General features: G+C 36.1%; 1 protein-coding gene across 3 annotated transcripts in view; it reads left to right on the forward strand.

Moving 5' to 3' along the window:
* Tada2a (transcriptional adaptor 2A) overlaps window positions 1–16565 on the forward strand; it is a 53958-nt gene that overhangs the window by 18858 nt on the left and 18535 nt on the right. For 2 of the 3 annotated variants that reach the window (XM_078042392.1, XM_078042393.1), the window contains exons 5-8: window positions 1509–1600; window positions 3778–3935; window positions 5896–5984; window positions 7216–7288. In XM_078042392.1, coding sequence (XP_077898518.1) covers window positions 1509–1600; window positions 3778–3935; window positions 5896–5984; window positions 7216–7288 — 412 coding nt within the window. The remainder of the gene's footprint in view (window positions 1–1508; window positions 1601–3777; window positions 3936–5895; window positions 5985–7215; window positions 7289–16565) is intronic. The other variant, XM_078042394.1, reaches the window with a different exon arrangement.

A 16565-nucleotide genomic window follows, 5' to 3' on the forward strand; every position in this document is an offset into this window, starting at 1 on the left:
TCAGAAAAAAGAAGTCCATTTGGAATAGATCAAAATGGTCTGTTCTTTCTTTCTTTATTAGTTGTAGATAGACACAATACCTTTATTTTATTTATTTATTTTTTATGTAGTGTTGAGGATCAAACCCAGTGCATCACAACATGCTAGGCGAGTGCTCTACCACGAAGACATAATCTCTGGCTCACTTTATTAATTCTTAAACATATATGGGCTGGTGATGTGACTCAAGTGGTAGCGCGCTCCCTGGCATTTGTGCGGCCCGGGTTCGATCCTCAGCACCGCATACAAACAAAGATATGGTGTCTGCCGAAAACTAAAAAATAAATATTAAAAATTAAAAAAAATATCATTATATTTAACAAAAATTTTAACTGATAACACAAAAACATTAAAGTTGTACATATAATGGATTACTGTGTAATGTTGGATGCACTTATGCATGGGTAGTGTTTTAATCAGGTTAAACATATTTATTTCCTCATTTTATCAATTCTTGGTAATGAAAACTCAAAATCCTTTCTTCTAGCTTTTGAAATGTACAGTATATACTGTTCAGTAGTGCTCCAGAGCTTCTTGCTCCTATTTAACTGTAACTTAGGACCCATTGACTTTACCTATCATTCCCTTGTAGTAAAACTTTCAGTTCAAATACAAAACTACTACTTTTCTATTTCTTCCTTGATCTCTTCTTTTTCCCAGGCCAAAACTCCCAGTTTCCAATGATGATAACATAATTACTAATTTGGTTTACCCCATAAAACATGTATATACAGTCTCAGAAAAATTATCAACACTAAAGAAAACAGCCGGATGCGGTGGCGCACACCTATAATCCCAGAGGCTTGGGAGGCTGAGACAGGAGAATTGTGAGTTCAAAGCTAGCGTCAGCAATTGCGAGGCACTAAGCGACTCAATGAGACCCTATCTCTAAATAAACCTCAAAACAATACTGGGGATGTGGCTCAGGGGTCTAGTGCCCCGGAGTTCAATCCCTGGTACCAAAACCCCCTCAAAAAAAGCAGTTTAAGATTTTCTTTTGTTTGGTTGGTTTGTTTTTCTGTTTTCAAGGTATAGCTTACTGTAGGTATAGTTAGTTTATAGTGTTTTAAAAATCACTTAGTTCCTTTCTGTATGATTATGCCTTCAAGTTGATTTGCATATTTGTTACATTTTTTTCTTTTGATTCTTACCGTTTTGAAATTTGAAATTTAAAATTTGGTTTTAAAATTTTAAGTTTAAAACTTCTCACTTTTTTAGATAAATGGGAGCATAACTTATATCTCTACCTCTGTGCCAAGTTTGAAATGTATTGCAGTTATGGGTGAGAATATTTATTAGAACCTTTGTAGCTAGTGGTGAATATAGAGGTAGACAACTAATAAGAATGTACTTTAGTTGTTTCTCAATAACATGAGAATGAAAACCATTTAACTGTAGTACTTACTACAGTTGGGATTCCTTGAGTTTCATTTCTATCAGTGTTCTTAGTCAAAACTTTTTTCTCTTAGACTTCAGACTTTCCAGTTCTTGATCCCAGCTGGACTGCTCAAGAAGAAATGGCCCTTTTAGAAGCTGTGATGGACTGTGGCTTTGGAAATTGGTAAGATCTTGGTATTAAGAGTGGTCCTTCCCTAGTGGGCTCAGAGAAGAAGTCACTGTTGAAGGGTGAAGGGAGGAGCTTCAAAAAGAGGAAAACTATGCTGCTCTCCTATTGATTCAGGACTCAGAGACAAGTTCTCTTCCTCTTTGCACATTATTTTCCAGGCCTGAAATGCTTCACAGGAATGTGGGATGTTTAGTGGTCCATGACTGAGCAGCTCTAAAAGGCTACTTTGGAAATATCAACACTGGGAAGGTTTGTTGTTCCTTTCTGAATAGTGGAAAAGTTTTACACTTATTAGTTATTGCTCCCTTATGATTTATTTTTATTGGCTATAGATGCCCATGTTATTTAAGTGAGTCAGACTTGAGGTAGATGATCATAGCTTATGAAATTCAAGTCATCCTAATAGCACTCTTTGGTTTTTGCTGTCAAACTGCTTTAGTCCAAGCTGGGCAGAACTGAATTGCATTCACTACTGTTTTGCCCTAAGTAAGCACTTACTTAAAAATACCATCACTTGCTGGGCATGGTAACACACTCCTGTAATCTCAGTAGCTCAGAAAACTGAGGCAGGAGGATTGTGAGTTCAGACCCAGCCTCAGCAACTTAGCAATACCCTGTCCCTAAAACATTTTTTAAAAGCTGGGGATGTGGCTCAGTGGTTAAGTAAATGCCCCTGGGTTCAATCCCTGGTGCCCCCAAACCCCACCACTTTCACTTTTTACCTTTTGAGAGGTCTTTCATATCATTGATTTTGTTTTGTGAACCAGATAGCATATGCATTATTAACTATATTTTGTTTCTGAAGAATCTGAAGCTTAGTTAAAACTATTTTTTATTATCATATGGCTTATTAATGAAGGACTCTTAACTAGATCTTCCCTATCCTGACTTGCTAGTATATATAATTTTTCCTGGTATTCATCAGAATAATCCATGCTGCCTCCCTATGTCTAGGGTCCTGAAGAAGGAGCCCTGAGTTCAATTCATTTATTCAACATTAAGCATCATAAAATATTTTGTACTGTGGACAATACCAAAGAAGATAAAAAAGTGATCACTTGTGAGGAGTTTACTAGTCATCTTTGGCCTAGGTTTTCAGTTTTTGCTTGCCATTCTAATTCTAAAATGGGCTAAACCTTTCCCCCTGTCCTCCTTCCCTCTTAATAAAGGCCACAAAAAAGACTAGCACCTCTCTAGGGCTGGGAATATAACTCAATGGTTGCGTGCTTGTGGGAGGCTCTGGGTTTGATCTTCAACACTACATGCACACAGAACAGACTTGCTTCTCTGTTCACTGTGGGTAAGACACTAAGGTTGGTGGTGAGGGCGCTAGAGCTAAGAATTAAGATATGTATCTTGCCTTCAAGAAACTTGTAGTCTAGTAGAAGAATCAAAACTGTATATATAGATGATTGAAGTACACAAAACAGATCATAATGATGCTTAGAAGCAGGAAGTGAAGTGCTCTGGTGAGGCACTAGGGAAGTACTCTGGAAGAGTGAGCTTGAGAAGGACACTTTGAGAGATTTTACTATCATCAGAAGTCTATAAATTTTGGCTTTGTCACGTAGGAGCTTTATATTCTTGAGCAGGTTTATTAATCTCTTTGAGTTTTATTTTTTCTTCTCTGAAGTTGAGATGATAATAATAATATACCACAGAGTTCATACTAGGAATAATTTAAATAATTTTATGAATTTCCTAGCTCAATGTCTGGCATATTGTAGGAGCTCTAGTTGAGAAATGTTTGTTCGTGTGAAGTGTTTTGTATATTGTAAAACATTATGCAAAAATAAAATATACTTGAGTACATTGTGCATGTTCTTATAATGCTATAAATAATAGTGGCTTATTATTTATAGCATCCCTGGGGTCTAGCTCAGAAGGAAATTTACAGATTATTCTAGTCATCTTTCTCGTGGCAAGAAAGGACTTCTTAGTTATTGTTTCTACATCTTTAAGTACTAGGATTTAGAACATCAGATTAAACTAAGATTAGGCTTATGTTCTTCTCATAGTTCAGCTGATATCTCCATGATATCTGTTTGGAGGTATTAGATTATTGATGCTATATGGATTTACTTAAACATGGAAAGAAGAAATCATGCTTTTAGAATTATGTATACATGGAAAAATTACTCCCCTTCCTTTTTTTGCCCACACTTCTCTAGGCAGGATGTAGCAAATCAGATGTGCACCAAGACCAAGGAGGAGTGTGAGAAACACTACATGAAGCATTTCATCAATAATCCTCTGTTTGCATCTACCCTGCTAAACCTGAAACAAGCAGAGGAGGCAAAAACTGCTGATACAGCCATTCCATTTCACTGTAAGTTCCTCCCTAATTTGGTAAGAGATACTTAGTTCATTTTGGAACCCTATTTCAGTTGCAGATAAATAATGGTTTGATGACTTGAATAGATAAAGAGCTTATGGAAAATAGGAGGAGTTGGAATGAAGTTTTTGAGAGTTAGGGTTATCAATGGCAAGAAGGAGTCAGTTTTATAATGGACATCTGGATCCTTTAAGCCAACATGTAATTCTACCCATTCAGAGTGAATATATCAGTTAACTTTAATGCATGTTTCTATAGATGAAGTGTCAAAAAGGGATCAACCTGTCCATGCTTTTATGAGTACAGGCCCTGTAATCCAAGGGTTTGTCATCATAGATAGAAGTTGCTTAACAGGGTCCAGTATTATCTTATTATCATTAATTGCCCCAATGTCCAAGGAGCAGTTTGTTATTTTGTTTACTTAAGGTTGTGGCAGTGAAGGCAAACATTTTAATCTTATGCGCCTCTGGGATTAATGGGTCTTTTTAAAAAATCAACCAAAAACATGATCAATTATAATAGACATATTTTCTGAATGACATTCAAAGAACAAGTAATGAGATATTATTGTTTTCTCTCCTCCCCTTTTATCATATTTCCTAGAAACAGTTTTTTTTTTTTTTTTTTTAAAGAGAGAGAGAATTTTTTTTTTTTAATATTTTTTTTTTAGTTCTCTGCGGACACAACATCTTTGTCTGTATGTGGTGCTGAGGATTGAACCCGGGCCACATGCATGCCAGGCAAGCGTGCTACCACTTGAGCCACATCCCCAGCCCACAGTTTTTTAATATTTATTTTTTAGGTTTTTTAGGTGGACACAATATTTTTTTTATGTGATGCTGAGAATCGAACCCAGTGCCTCATGCATGCTAGGCAAGCACTCTACCACTTGAGCCACATCACCAGCCCCTAGAAACAGTTTTTATAGTTGACTAATTCAGAGGCTGGTGATACCTCCTATTCGAATAATATTTTAGATTTTAGCACTTTATTCTAAAATTTATTAGACCATTTGTTTCTCTAGTAACCCAATGAAATAAATAGAACAGGTGCTTTCATTTTACACATTGAGGTAACTTAGATTCAGAAAGTTAATTATTTAATAATAATTATTATATAATTATTATAATATTTGTTGTATAATAATTATAGTAATTTAGATAAATATTGATTAATTTAGATTAATTGTTAGATAATTTGCATAAAGTCACAGAACTGCTGTATATTGGAGCTGGGATTCACCTTCAGCTAACTTCCAAATGTAATGTGCTTTTGCTTCTCAGTTGGATGAGATTTGTAAATTGAGATTGACCCTAAGGGGTAAGAGAACCGAAACTAAAAGGATAAATACTTCGGTTCTATAATGTTAAAATAGAATTCTTGCTGGGCGCAGTAGTGCTTGCATGTAATGTAGCAGCGTCAGAGGCTGAAGCCTGAGGATCACAGGTTTGAGGCCAGCCTTAGCAATTTAGCAAGGCCCTAAGCAACTTAGTGAGAACCTGTCTATAAATAAATTTTATTTTTTTATTTTTTTGAGAAACCTTGTAAGTTTCTTTTTTTTTTTTCCCCTTCTTTTTAGTTTTCGGCAGACACAACATCTTGCTTTGTGGTGGTGCTGAGGATTGAACCCGGGCCACACTCATGCCAGGCGAGCACGCTACCGCTTGAACCACATTCCCAGCCCTATAAATAACTTTTTAAAAAAAATGTAAAAACTGGTTTCCTTTCATTTCAGAAAAGCAAAAATCAGAGGAAATTTCCCCATTTTAGAGAATCCCTTATTCTTGGTTTTCTTTTTTAAGAAATCAGTCTGTTTCTGTAAAGCTTCATCTTTTTCATACAAACATTTATTCTTTCCAACACAAACAAAAATATTTCCATGTTAATAAGGAATTTTTTGTGTGGCTTCTTTGTGCCAATATTTTATTAACTGAGGAAAACTTAATTCTTCCAGCTGCAGATGATCCTCCTCGACCTACCTTTGACTCCTTGCTTTCTCGGGACATGGCAGGATACATGCCAGCTCGAGCAGATTTCATTGAGGTAGGAGAAACTTGTTGTTTTTAGCTATAAGTTAGGAAAAAATTGTTTTTGTTTCTGATAAGGCTTCTATCTGCTACCCATGCCACTGAAAGTAGATTTTCAAATCACTGTCATTTGTGGGTCCTTTATGCAGCCACACTCTTCCATTTGAGTTCCTTTTCTCATTTGTAAACATTTCTACTTATGAAACAAGAATCTACTATTGAAGTTGCATCACTGCTGGCTTTTATTTTCTTTGTAGTATGGTATTTTTACAGCCTGGTTCTCATTTCACACCTATGAGGCTTCAAGTTTGAACTAAATCAGGGCTTGAGCCTCATATTAAGGACCAGATAGTAAATATTTAAGTTTTCCATGTCATAAAGTTCTGGTTTAAATTAAACTTTGCCATTATTGGGTGAAAGTAGCATACATAATACATAAACAAATGTATACCTGTGTTCCAGTAGAATCATATGTAAAAAACCGTATAGTGGGTGGACAGTTACTTGCCTATTCCCATAACTGCATTCACCAGTATATAAAGAATGACGAGTGTATGTAAAAACCATGTTCACCATTCAGCCATGGAATTAAATCCATGTGAATGTAGTCACAAGTGTCTTATTTATTATTGATCAACACAATAGTGCTTCTGGAGGCAGCTTAAAAGTTTAACAAACTGCAAACAATTTTGATACCCAAGTCCACATTTTGTTCATGGCAGTGATATTGTAAACCTACACAATAGAGACTACTCTGATAATTTTTACTCATTGAATAGAATGTGAACAAATCTACATATAAGAATAATATTAACTAATTATTAATATTAATAATTAACTAACTGTGTAAGCAATATTATTAACTACATAGAGTCTTCAAAAGAATATAAAAGGTAAATAAATTAGTACAGATAGTTTTTCTTACCTAATATTTGAAGGCCTAGTCAAAGTTCAATTTTCTTGATAATGAATAGAGTATTTAAAAATTTTAGAACAGTGGATCTGGCTTCATTCCTAGACTCCTACAACTATTCTAATTTTTTGTTTTTGCTACTACCTGAAAGCTTCACAGATTTTCACCATGATTTCCTATTACTTGTGGCAGAATCCTGGCTTTTTATCACATTTAGTATTTTTTTTACAAATAATTGTTTGTGTATTTTCTGTTTCTTCTAAAGCATGGCTACTGTAAAGGCATTATTCAAAGCTGCTGGGTTTGGGGTGGGGGGTTTCTTTTCCCCTAACAGGAGTTTGACAATTATGCAGAATGGGACTTGAGAGACATTGATTTTGTTGAAGATGACTCAGACATTTTACATGGTAACATTTTATTTTATCAAATGTTCATTGAATACAAATATGAGATGACACTTGTTTTGGACGTTGGGAATATAAGAATAAATAAAACATGCACCTTGCCCTAGTGGAATTCAAAATCTAGTGGTGGGAGCTGGGGATGTAGCTCAGTGGTTGAGTGATGGCCTAGCGTGCATGAACCCCTGGGTTCTGTCTCTAGCACTACTATGCGCGCGCGTGCACATACACACACACACACACACACACACACACCCCTTATGATTAAGTTGCTGAATGTATTCTGTTGTTGGGTTTTGACTATATCAAATACAATTTGTGATGATGGTGAAAATATTGATCATGTAAGAATAGTTGGGAATATCCCATCCCTTGGGCTGTGTGATCTTTCTTTTGACTGAGGTAAGCCTATACTGAGGTAATTGGTTAAGTAGACCTCATTTCTCCTTAGAAGAAAGGGAAATGGTGTTTAGTCCTTGAGATTTTAGTAACTGCTGATACTGAATATTCACTATAATTTATCCCCCCAAATTGCTAATAGCAAAGAAAAAGAATGGAAAAATTTCAAGGGTTTTTAGACCAAAATTGGGAATTTCTTGCTTCTTAAAACTGTTGGAAGTTTTAGCACTTCTGAATCTTAACCTTAGATTCGATCTCTTAAGTTTTTATGATAACTCTTCTGTTATAATTTAAGTGCTGAATGCCACAGAGTTACTGAAAGTGAGTAGTCAGTAGCATATAAAGCTTTGGGTTCTATTCCCAGTACTCTGCATCCTCCCCCCAAAATGGTTGAGATTTCATTGAGTCCCTTTTCCTCTCCATTTTCAGTGAACTGTGTACTTAAGTAGCCCTCGATCTTCTCTTTCATTTCAGTCCAAAATTGATTATGATACAATCGATCAGTAATGCTCTGTTGGGATCTGTATTCCTCAAACAGTTTTCATTATTTCTTTTAAATCTATGTCCTAGATGGGAAAGGCAGGTAGGATACTTGTTGAATTATAAATCAACACTGTCACTAGAAGAACATGTTCCTTTCTCTGTGGAAGAGCTGCATGAGTATTTGTCTTCAAACCAGGGACCAATACAAAAATTTTACCTTTGGGCTGGGGTTGTAGCTCAGAGGTAGAGTGCTTGCCTAGCATGTGTGACACTGGATTCACTTCTCAGCAACACATATAAATAAATATATGTCCATCAACAACTAAAAATTTTTTTAAAAAAAATTATTTGAAGTTTTTATCTGTATACATTTTTTGAGCAATTTTTTTTTCTATTTTGCAGAATTTGATTCCTCTTCTTTTCTCCCACACAAGTTTAATGAAAGTCAAAGTGACGCAGATTGAACTAAAAGAGGAAAACTTGAAAGCAGACTACCTTGGCACTCATTAGATCCATTGTATTTGTTCTGTCTTTTGTGTCAATCTCTTCTTTTCAATTCCAGTGACTCATGCTGTCTTTTCTCATCTCATGGGCTGTTCCCTTTAAGGTGGTGTGCAGATTGCCATTCAATCTTTCTCTACAGACACTTTCTCTACATACATACCTTTAATTAAAAATGTATTGTTTCCTGGCTTGTATCTTTCTTATCCAAACATGAGGCTCTATATGCAAAAAGGGAAGCTTCATAAATATCATCCTTTTAGATATTAAAATTCATTGCCAGATGTGGTGGCACACATCTGTAATCCCAGTGGCTCCGCAGGCTGAGGCAGGAGGATTGTGAATTCAAAGCCAGCCTCAGCAAAAGCAAGGCGCTAAGCAACTCAGTGAGACCCTGTCTCTAAATACAATACAAAATAGGCTGGAAATGTGGCTCAGTGGTCGAGTACCCCCGAGTTCAATCCCCAGTACCAAAAACAAAAAAAAACTCTTAAAAGTCAAAAATCAAAATCTCTAATGTCAATAATGGCTCAGTTATGCCAGTTATGCAGGTGACTTGCTGAATCACTTCTCTAGGCTTTAATCAAAGTCTTCATTCTTACATTTCAACATTATTAAGAAAACTAGTAGGGGCTGGGATTGTGACTTAGTTTTAAAGGGATTGAAAGGGATTGCCTAGCATGCATGAGGCACTGTGTTTGATTCTCAATACCACACATAAATAAGTGAATAAAATAAAAGTCTGTCAACAACTAAAATTTTTAAAAAGTGGGGGTGGGGGAGCTCAGTGGTAAAGCTCCACTGGGTTCAATTTCTAAAATAAAATAAAACTATAGTAGTTGTTGGCATTAGCTTTTCTCTTCATTCTTTGTAGAAGCAGGATTTTTACCTTTTTCTGATGCATTTGTGGTTCTTTCTATAATTAAGGGAAGACAAAAAGAAAAATCAAAAAGAAGCAGTTGATTAGTGATATTTAGCTTAGCTAGCTTTTCACACCTGTAACTTAAGTTATTTATGCTCTTCCTACAGTTTCAACAACCTTGTAAATCACTGATTTTCATTTGTACTAGAACAGAAGCACTAGTTTTTAGTTCTTATAAATTAAGTGACTTTAATAATAATCTTTCCCCCAGCCCAATAGTGAACTATAAAATTTTTAGATAAGTACCTTTATTTACTTATTTTTAAAATTTATTTAGTTGTAAACAAACACACAGTATCTTTCTTTATTTTTATATGGTGCTGTGGATCAAACCTAGTGCCTCACATATTCAAGGCAAGCGCTTTACCACTGAGCTACAGCCTCAACCCCATATTTACTTATTTTTTGGTACTAAGATATAGCCCAGGGGTACTTTACCATTGAGCTACATTCCCAGCTCTTTTTAACTTTATTTTGAGACAGGGTCTCACTAAGTCCCTTAGGATGGTCTCAAATTTGGAATCTTCATGCCTCAGCCTCTCCTGAGTCACTGGGCTTACAGGAATGAGCCACCATGCCTGGCTAGATATGTACTTTTAAAAAAGATAACATTTTAAAGAGGTTTGGCAGCACTGGAAGTCAAAGGGTCGCCTTGGTGGTGTTACCACAGAGATGATTTGTTTATGATTCTGCATTCTTAGGTATCTAATATAGTAGCATGACCCATGTGTGGGGCATGTTGCCCTTGAGCAGTCTCTCCTAGAAAAGGGATTGAGAGCCCAAGGAGACTCAGGAAGCCATGAGAAGGAGTTATTAAGTGTGCCTGGCTCACAGAGATGGGCACAGATATAGTGAAAATCAGGACACTGAATCAACCTCAGACTTGTTTCTGAGTTACAAGTGGTCAAGTCCTTGGAGTCTTGATTGATGTTTTTTCTGTGTCTCCTGCCAGTAAAGAAGAGGTGACACTGATTAGTCAGAGTGTAAATGGCTCCAATGAAAGATGGTACACAATTCAGGTTGGTGTTATTACCATTCCATTATATGATTATACTCCTAATATTACTAAACATTAACATTCCTTTTATGTTCCCTCACTTATAAGTACTAGAAGGAAGCAGAGTGGCTGGTTTTTGTATTTGGAACCCATCTAGAATATCACCTGGTGTCACCAAGCCATTTTCCTCACCTGAAGGCTTTTGCTTTGATTTCTGGAACTTGCCTAATAAAATTGGCTTGTATAGTCCATAATAGAGGCCTGGGATACAATGGGGGAATAATTAATTGGCATTCCAGCTATAACAGGAGGCTTTCAGAATGGGTCCAGAAAGAGTTCTGTAAGTGAACTTTTTTTCTGAGGAAAAAAGGAAGTGCTGAAATCCCTAAATGTCATCTTCTCCTATTTTATTGACATAGGAAAAATTTTTGGTTCAGAAAGAGATGCAGAAGACTCATAAGTTGGATCCTTTAATGTCTCGTGTATGTTGTGGGAGCTCAGTGCAGATGCTTAGTATAGTTCTGTCATCTCTTTTTGCTGACATCTATTTCCCCATCTTGTGAAAAACTCTCCTAAATCTGCGTACTCCTCTTTTCTTGAGTTCCTCAGTGTTCCTAAATTATGGATTCAGCATCCTTCTGGTCATTGCTGTCTCGCAACCCAGGCAACCTAGAAGCATTATGAACTTCTGTTATGTGTTGGGTCTGTGTTTTCAACATAGGGTTGCACATTAGTAAGTTTACATTTTCTCTATTTGGAAAGCTTATTTCATCAAGGTTTCTCTTCTAGGCATGGAGCCTCTTTCCTTTTTCAGATTGTATTTCTTTGGCCCATATTCTTCACCCATATCCTTTGACAATTCGTAGATCAGAGATCCAGCTTCGTTTCCATGTGCATTCACCTGTTTGGGAGTGCCCTACATTTAAGTGATCTAGATGGTTTCTGCATAAAACAGTTTTAAACATAAATATTATTAATAATAGGGTTGAGGTTATGGGTCAGTGGTGGAGCGCTTGCCTAGCACATGTGAGGCACTGGGTTCGATTCTTAGCACCACATAAAAAGTAAGTAAAATACAGATAGCTCCATCCAAAGCTGAAAAATACTTTTTAAATATTATTAATAATATTAGCCAATATATATATGTATAACACTTTTGTTTGCCACATACATGAAGTCATTTAATCCTCACAAAACTCTACTGAGCCAGGTGTGGGTAGCACACGCCTGTAACCCCAGCTTCATGAAGCTTGAGTCAGGAAGATTGTAAGTTCGAGACTAGCCTCAGACCCTGTTTCAAAATAAAATAAAATTTCTATCCATTTGTGTTTTAGTTTGTCAGGATGAACCGAACTGCTCTGTATAACCATAAAGCTCTTAGTAAAAAAGTAAAAAGAAGGGCTGGAGTTGTGGTTCAGTGGTAGAACGCTTGCCTAGCATGCATGAGGCACTAGGTTCAATCCCCAACACCACATTTTTTTAAAAAACTAAATAAAAAAATGAGCAAAGGATTTGAATAGTTACTTCCTTTTTTTCACATGTGATGCTAGGGGTTGAACCCAGGGCCTTATACATGCAAGGCAAGCGCTCTACCAACTGAGCTATATTCCCAGCCCTTCAATAGTTATTTCTTTAAAAAAAAAATGTAAAAAGAAAAATACTGTAAGATAGCTCAGTAATAGAATGCTTGCCTAGCATTTGGAGGGGCCTGGTTTCAATCCCCAGTACAACAGAAACAAACAAAAAACCTCATGCCTTGAGTGTTGTTATTGTTCCCATTTTATAGATGAGAAATTGAAGCATGGAAAGATCTAGTAACTTGCCTGTGATCATACAAATGGCAAGAGGCAGTGCCATCTCCAGAGTCTATGTTCTTAATACTATATAATATCTTTACATTTTTGAATTTTTGTTGCTTTTTAAAAAAAATTTTTTAATGTGGTTTCTGGTTTGTTATGGCTTCATCACATTGTTGAGAAGTAGGAATAGATATTTTCCCATTTTACATTCAGAGAAATGTGCAAAGAAGTTAAGTAATTTGTCTAAGGTTTTTTTTAATATATTTTTTTAGTTGTTGATGGACCTTTATTTATTCATTTATATGAGGTGCTGAGAATTGAATACAGTGCCTCATACATGTGAGGCAAATGCTCTACCACTGAGCCACAACCCCAGCCCTATCTAAGGTTTTCTACTTGCTGACTTTAATCATTAGGTCACATAGTTTTCCCCTCTCAGAATTATTTGTGTGTATCTTGGCTAAAAGCTCAGAGGATAATGACTTTTCTTTAAAAGCTTTGCTTCTGGGGAATACCTGAGTCACAGGTTTGTGCTTATGTGGCTGCAATTAGGATTTTGATTGGTTTTCCTGAAGTTAAAGCCTCTGAGTTGATTTTCTTGCCAAGCAAGCAGTAAGTGCCTTCTGTCAAGAAAACAGAAACATGTTGCCAGCTATTTTGAACAATGTTAGAAATACATTGCAGTGGGAAGGAGCTGCCTCTGTCTTCTGCCCACTTCTTGAAATATTTTAAGGCCAGCCGATGGGAAACTTTATCAGTCCTCAGTGTAATCACAGAGAGACTGTTCTTCCCCCAAAGCTGAGATTTCAGAGGCCTTCTATCAGTGGATAGGTTATGGGTAGTTTTGGTTGTTCATGTTTAATGATCTTTGTTTTTTATTTGCCAGCTTGAATTGGAGCTTCCAGTCACTTTAAACGAACATGAACCAATCCCTGATTCTCATGCTTTCTTGTTTCTATTCTGCCTACTGTGCTGAGGTCCTCCCTGGATTATTTATGCAGCCAAGATTTTGAAATCAGTTGCTGCTATCTGAGTGTGCTTTATAAAGAAAACGAGAATTTCAAATATGAATTTTTTTCTGGGAGAATTTCAGTTTCCCTCCCATTTGTCTCTATGCATTCTTTCCCACCTTTTGTCTTCTAAAGCCAGTTGAACAAGTTTAAACTACTGATGTGATCAAGCAGTAGAACTAATCATTGGCAATATTTATTTATAGATTTGTGTGTGTGTGTGGTAATATAGTCACTTTGGTTTTTTTCTTTTTTAATTAAGCCATTCCCACACAAATCTCAGAAAGCAACATGGTAAAGTTAGTGTCTTAGAAAAATTATAGAAATTAAATTAAACAAAATGTTTTAGCAAAATTCCCACTGGATCTTTAGACATTTATTTTCTATTGAATTTATTTTATTGAGCAGACAAATAAGGTATATAAAGAGCCTAAAACATCAGGCTGGGGTTGTGACTCAGTGGTAGAGTGCTTGCCTAGCATGTGTGAGGCACTGGTTTCAATTCTCAGCACTGCATATAAATAATTAAAGTTCACTGACAACTAAAAATCTATTTTTTAAAAAAAGCCTAAAACATAAGAAGTTCTCAGCTATTTTAGCTAATACTACTGTGTTTGTTTTCCTTCCTGCCTTGAACTGTTGACTTCCCAATTCTTCCCTTTTAGTAAGAAACAAAGTCTATAAAATTTGTATTTGGTTATAATGTATGTTAGAGACTCTTTTACTCTTCATTTTTCCACCATGGTGGCACATAAAGTGCATCTCCATTCCACAGCAATTGTTTTGTAAAACAGGTAAAACATAGGGCATTCTGTGGTATCAGGAGTTTTATATGGAACAACCCCATAATCAAGAAAGATGTCCTATGGCCTGGCATGGTGTCACATGCCTGTCCAGCTACTTAGGAGGCTGAGGCAGGAGGCTAGTAAGTTTGGGGCCAGCTTGGCCAACTTAGCCAGACTCTGCCTCAAAAAAAAAAAGAGAAAAGAAAGAAAGATATCATTTGTAGAAGGAGTTTACTACCTGAAAAAGAGTTTGAAAACCATTACCTTAAATCTTAAGATTGATAACATTGAAATATTTTTCATTTGTTGGCACTTATGAGGATAAATCAACCATTGTGGTTTAAATCTTTGAACTTGTTAGAAACAAAGAAAAAGAATCCATGGTAGCTCTTTTTTTTTTTTTTAATACTTAAACTTTTTTTTTTTTAAAAGGTTGCATTCACTCATCTCTTCAGATTATCCTGCTAAGATTTAGGTTATTTTTTAAAATTTTTAAATTTTTTAAAAATCTCTGACCCACAGGAGAATGGCCTGGATACAAGTATTCCTGGACATCTTTCAGTGATTGAAGCTACATTTATATATAGCACATTTCCTCAAAGCCCAGCATGTAAGATTTGGGTATGGAACTTTCTAATCTAAGAACATCTCCAGGACAGGTAGTGGCAAGATGCACAGTAAAATATTTATATGGATTATCCAGAATTTATTTCTGTTATCTTGCCAGGGTACCGTATTGACAGCCTTTGAGAATTGTACATGTGTAATAACTTTTGTTCATTTTCACATAATAAAAGAAATAGGTGGGGTTTTGGTTTTTTTTTTTTTTTGGCACCAAGCACCAAGGATTGAAGTGAGGGGCACTTGGCCACAGGGCCACATCCCAAGCCCTATCTTGTATTTATTTAGAGTCAGGTTCTCACTGAGTTGCTTAGTGCCTCACTTTTGCTGAGGCTTGATTTGAACTTGCAATCCCCCTGACTCAGCCTCCCGAGTTGCTGGAATTAACAGGCATGTACTTCTACGCCAGGCAAAATTGTGATTCTTATAAGCCATTGTGTGTTGTTCTTTTAATTAGAGCCCTCTCCCCTTTTTCCTCTCTACCCTAAAGTCTAATTTTCCAGTAAAGACTTCTGCTAGTCAAGATAGTTGGGGCTAGAGTAAGAGATCTAGCAAGAGTAGATCTGACTTAGTAGTTCACATAATGTTTTGTTCAAAACAATGTTTAAAACTTATTGTCATAGAATATGACTCATGGCGTCCACTGGGCTGAACTTGAACTTGGATTTCTGTACTCTTTAGAGCAGGATGAGATTACATTATTGTTCTGAGTTATCAGCATTTCAGAGGCTCTAGGCTATAATTTGAAAAGAAGCTTCCAATCTTGAAAGAAGTGATTCTCATACACAGCCAAATTCTTTGCTACAAAGTCTGGTGGTTTTTTTTTTTAGGAATTATATTACCTAATATTTGGATAATGTGTTGTGCTCTAGGATCTTTCTTCTGTGAATACAATCAATAATAAAAATGAAATACCAAACTCTCAAATTATACAAACCTTAAGGAAACAGGAAGTTGTTAATGTAGTTCCAGAATCTTCTAAAAATTCATTAAATCTTAACATGCTTTCAGAATCCATAGATGAGATAAATGGTTTAATGTACCATAGTACAGTACTCAAAATTTCTTCAGGAGTTGTTAATAATTGGTCTTCATTTTTTAAGCCTAGAGATCCTTTGATTATAAATGGCCTGTGGTAATTTTCTGCCTCTCAAGTTTTTTTTTTTTTAATATATATTTTATTTTTAGTCAACGCAAAGCTAGAATGTGGGACTAATATGGAGAAAGTAAGCCCACTAAAAGTAAACATACTGGGGCAATTTCTTTTTTCCTACTCACAGCCTTGGAACCAGGCCATCCAGTTTATCTGTACTCAGTAGCCATGTGATCTTGGCCTGGTGTTTTTGTGTGTGTGGTGTATAGGGCCTATGAGGAAATGGTAGGAAACAAGACTGGTAAAGGTAGGCAGTATTGAGACAGTAAAAGGCCTTGTATAATATGTAAGAGTTTGTACTCTTGAAGTGGATGGGTAGCCACTAGAGAATTTCAAGCAGGGGAATTGCACCATGGATTGTTCTGTAAAATATAACTCTGGCACCATTTGGAGGGGGTGAGTTAGAATAAAGCAGGAACAAAGTGTTCTAATGCCTCCTACAAGATGGCATCAGGATGACAAGAGAAAAGAGGCCTGAGTTAAGGCATGGGATTAAGAGTGAAGAAATGAATTTGAGAGACAAATATTTAGATAAGATTGACCATATATGAAGAGAAGGGGAAGGGAAAGCCTACATTGATTTTTGGCTTAGACAACCAAGGTAAGAGGATAG

This window comes from Ictidomys tridecemlineatus, chromosome 3 (genome assembly GCF_052094955.1).
Source record: "Ictidomys tridecemlineatus isolate mIctTri1 chromosome 3, mIctTri1.hap1, whole genome shotgun sequence".
NCBI lineage: Eukaryota > Metazoa > Chordata > Mammalia > Rodentia > Sciuridae > Ictidomys > Ictidomys tridecemlineatus.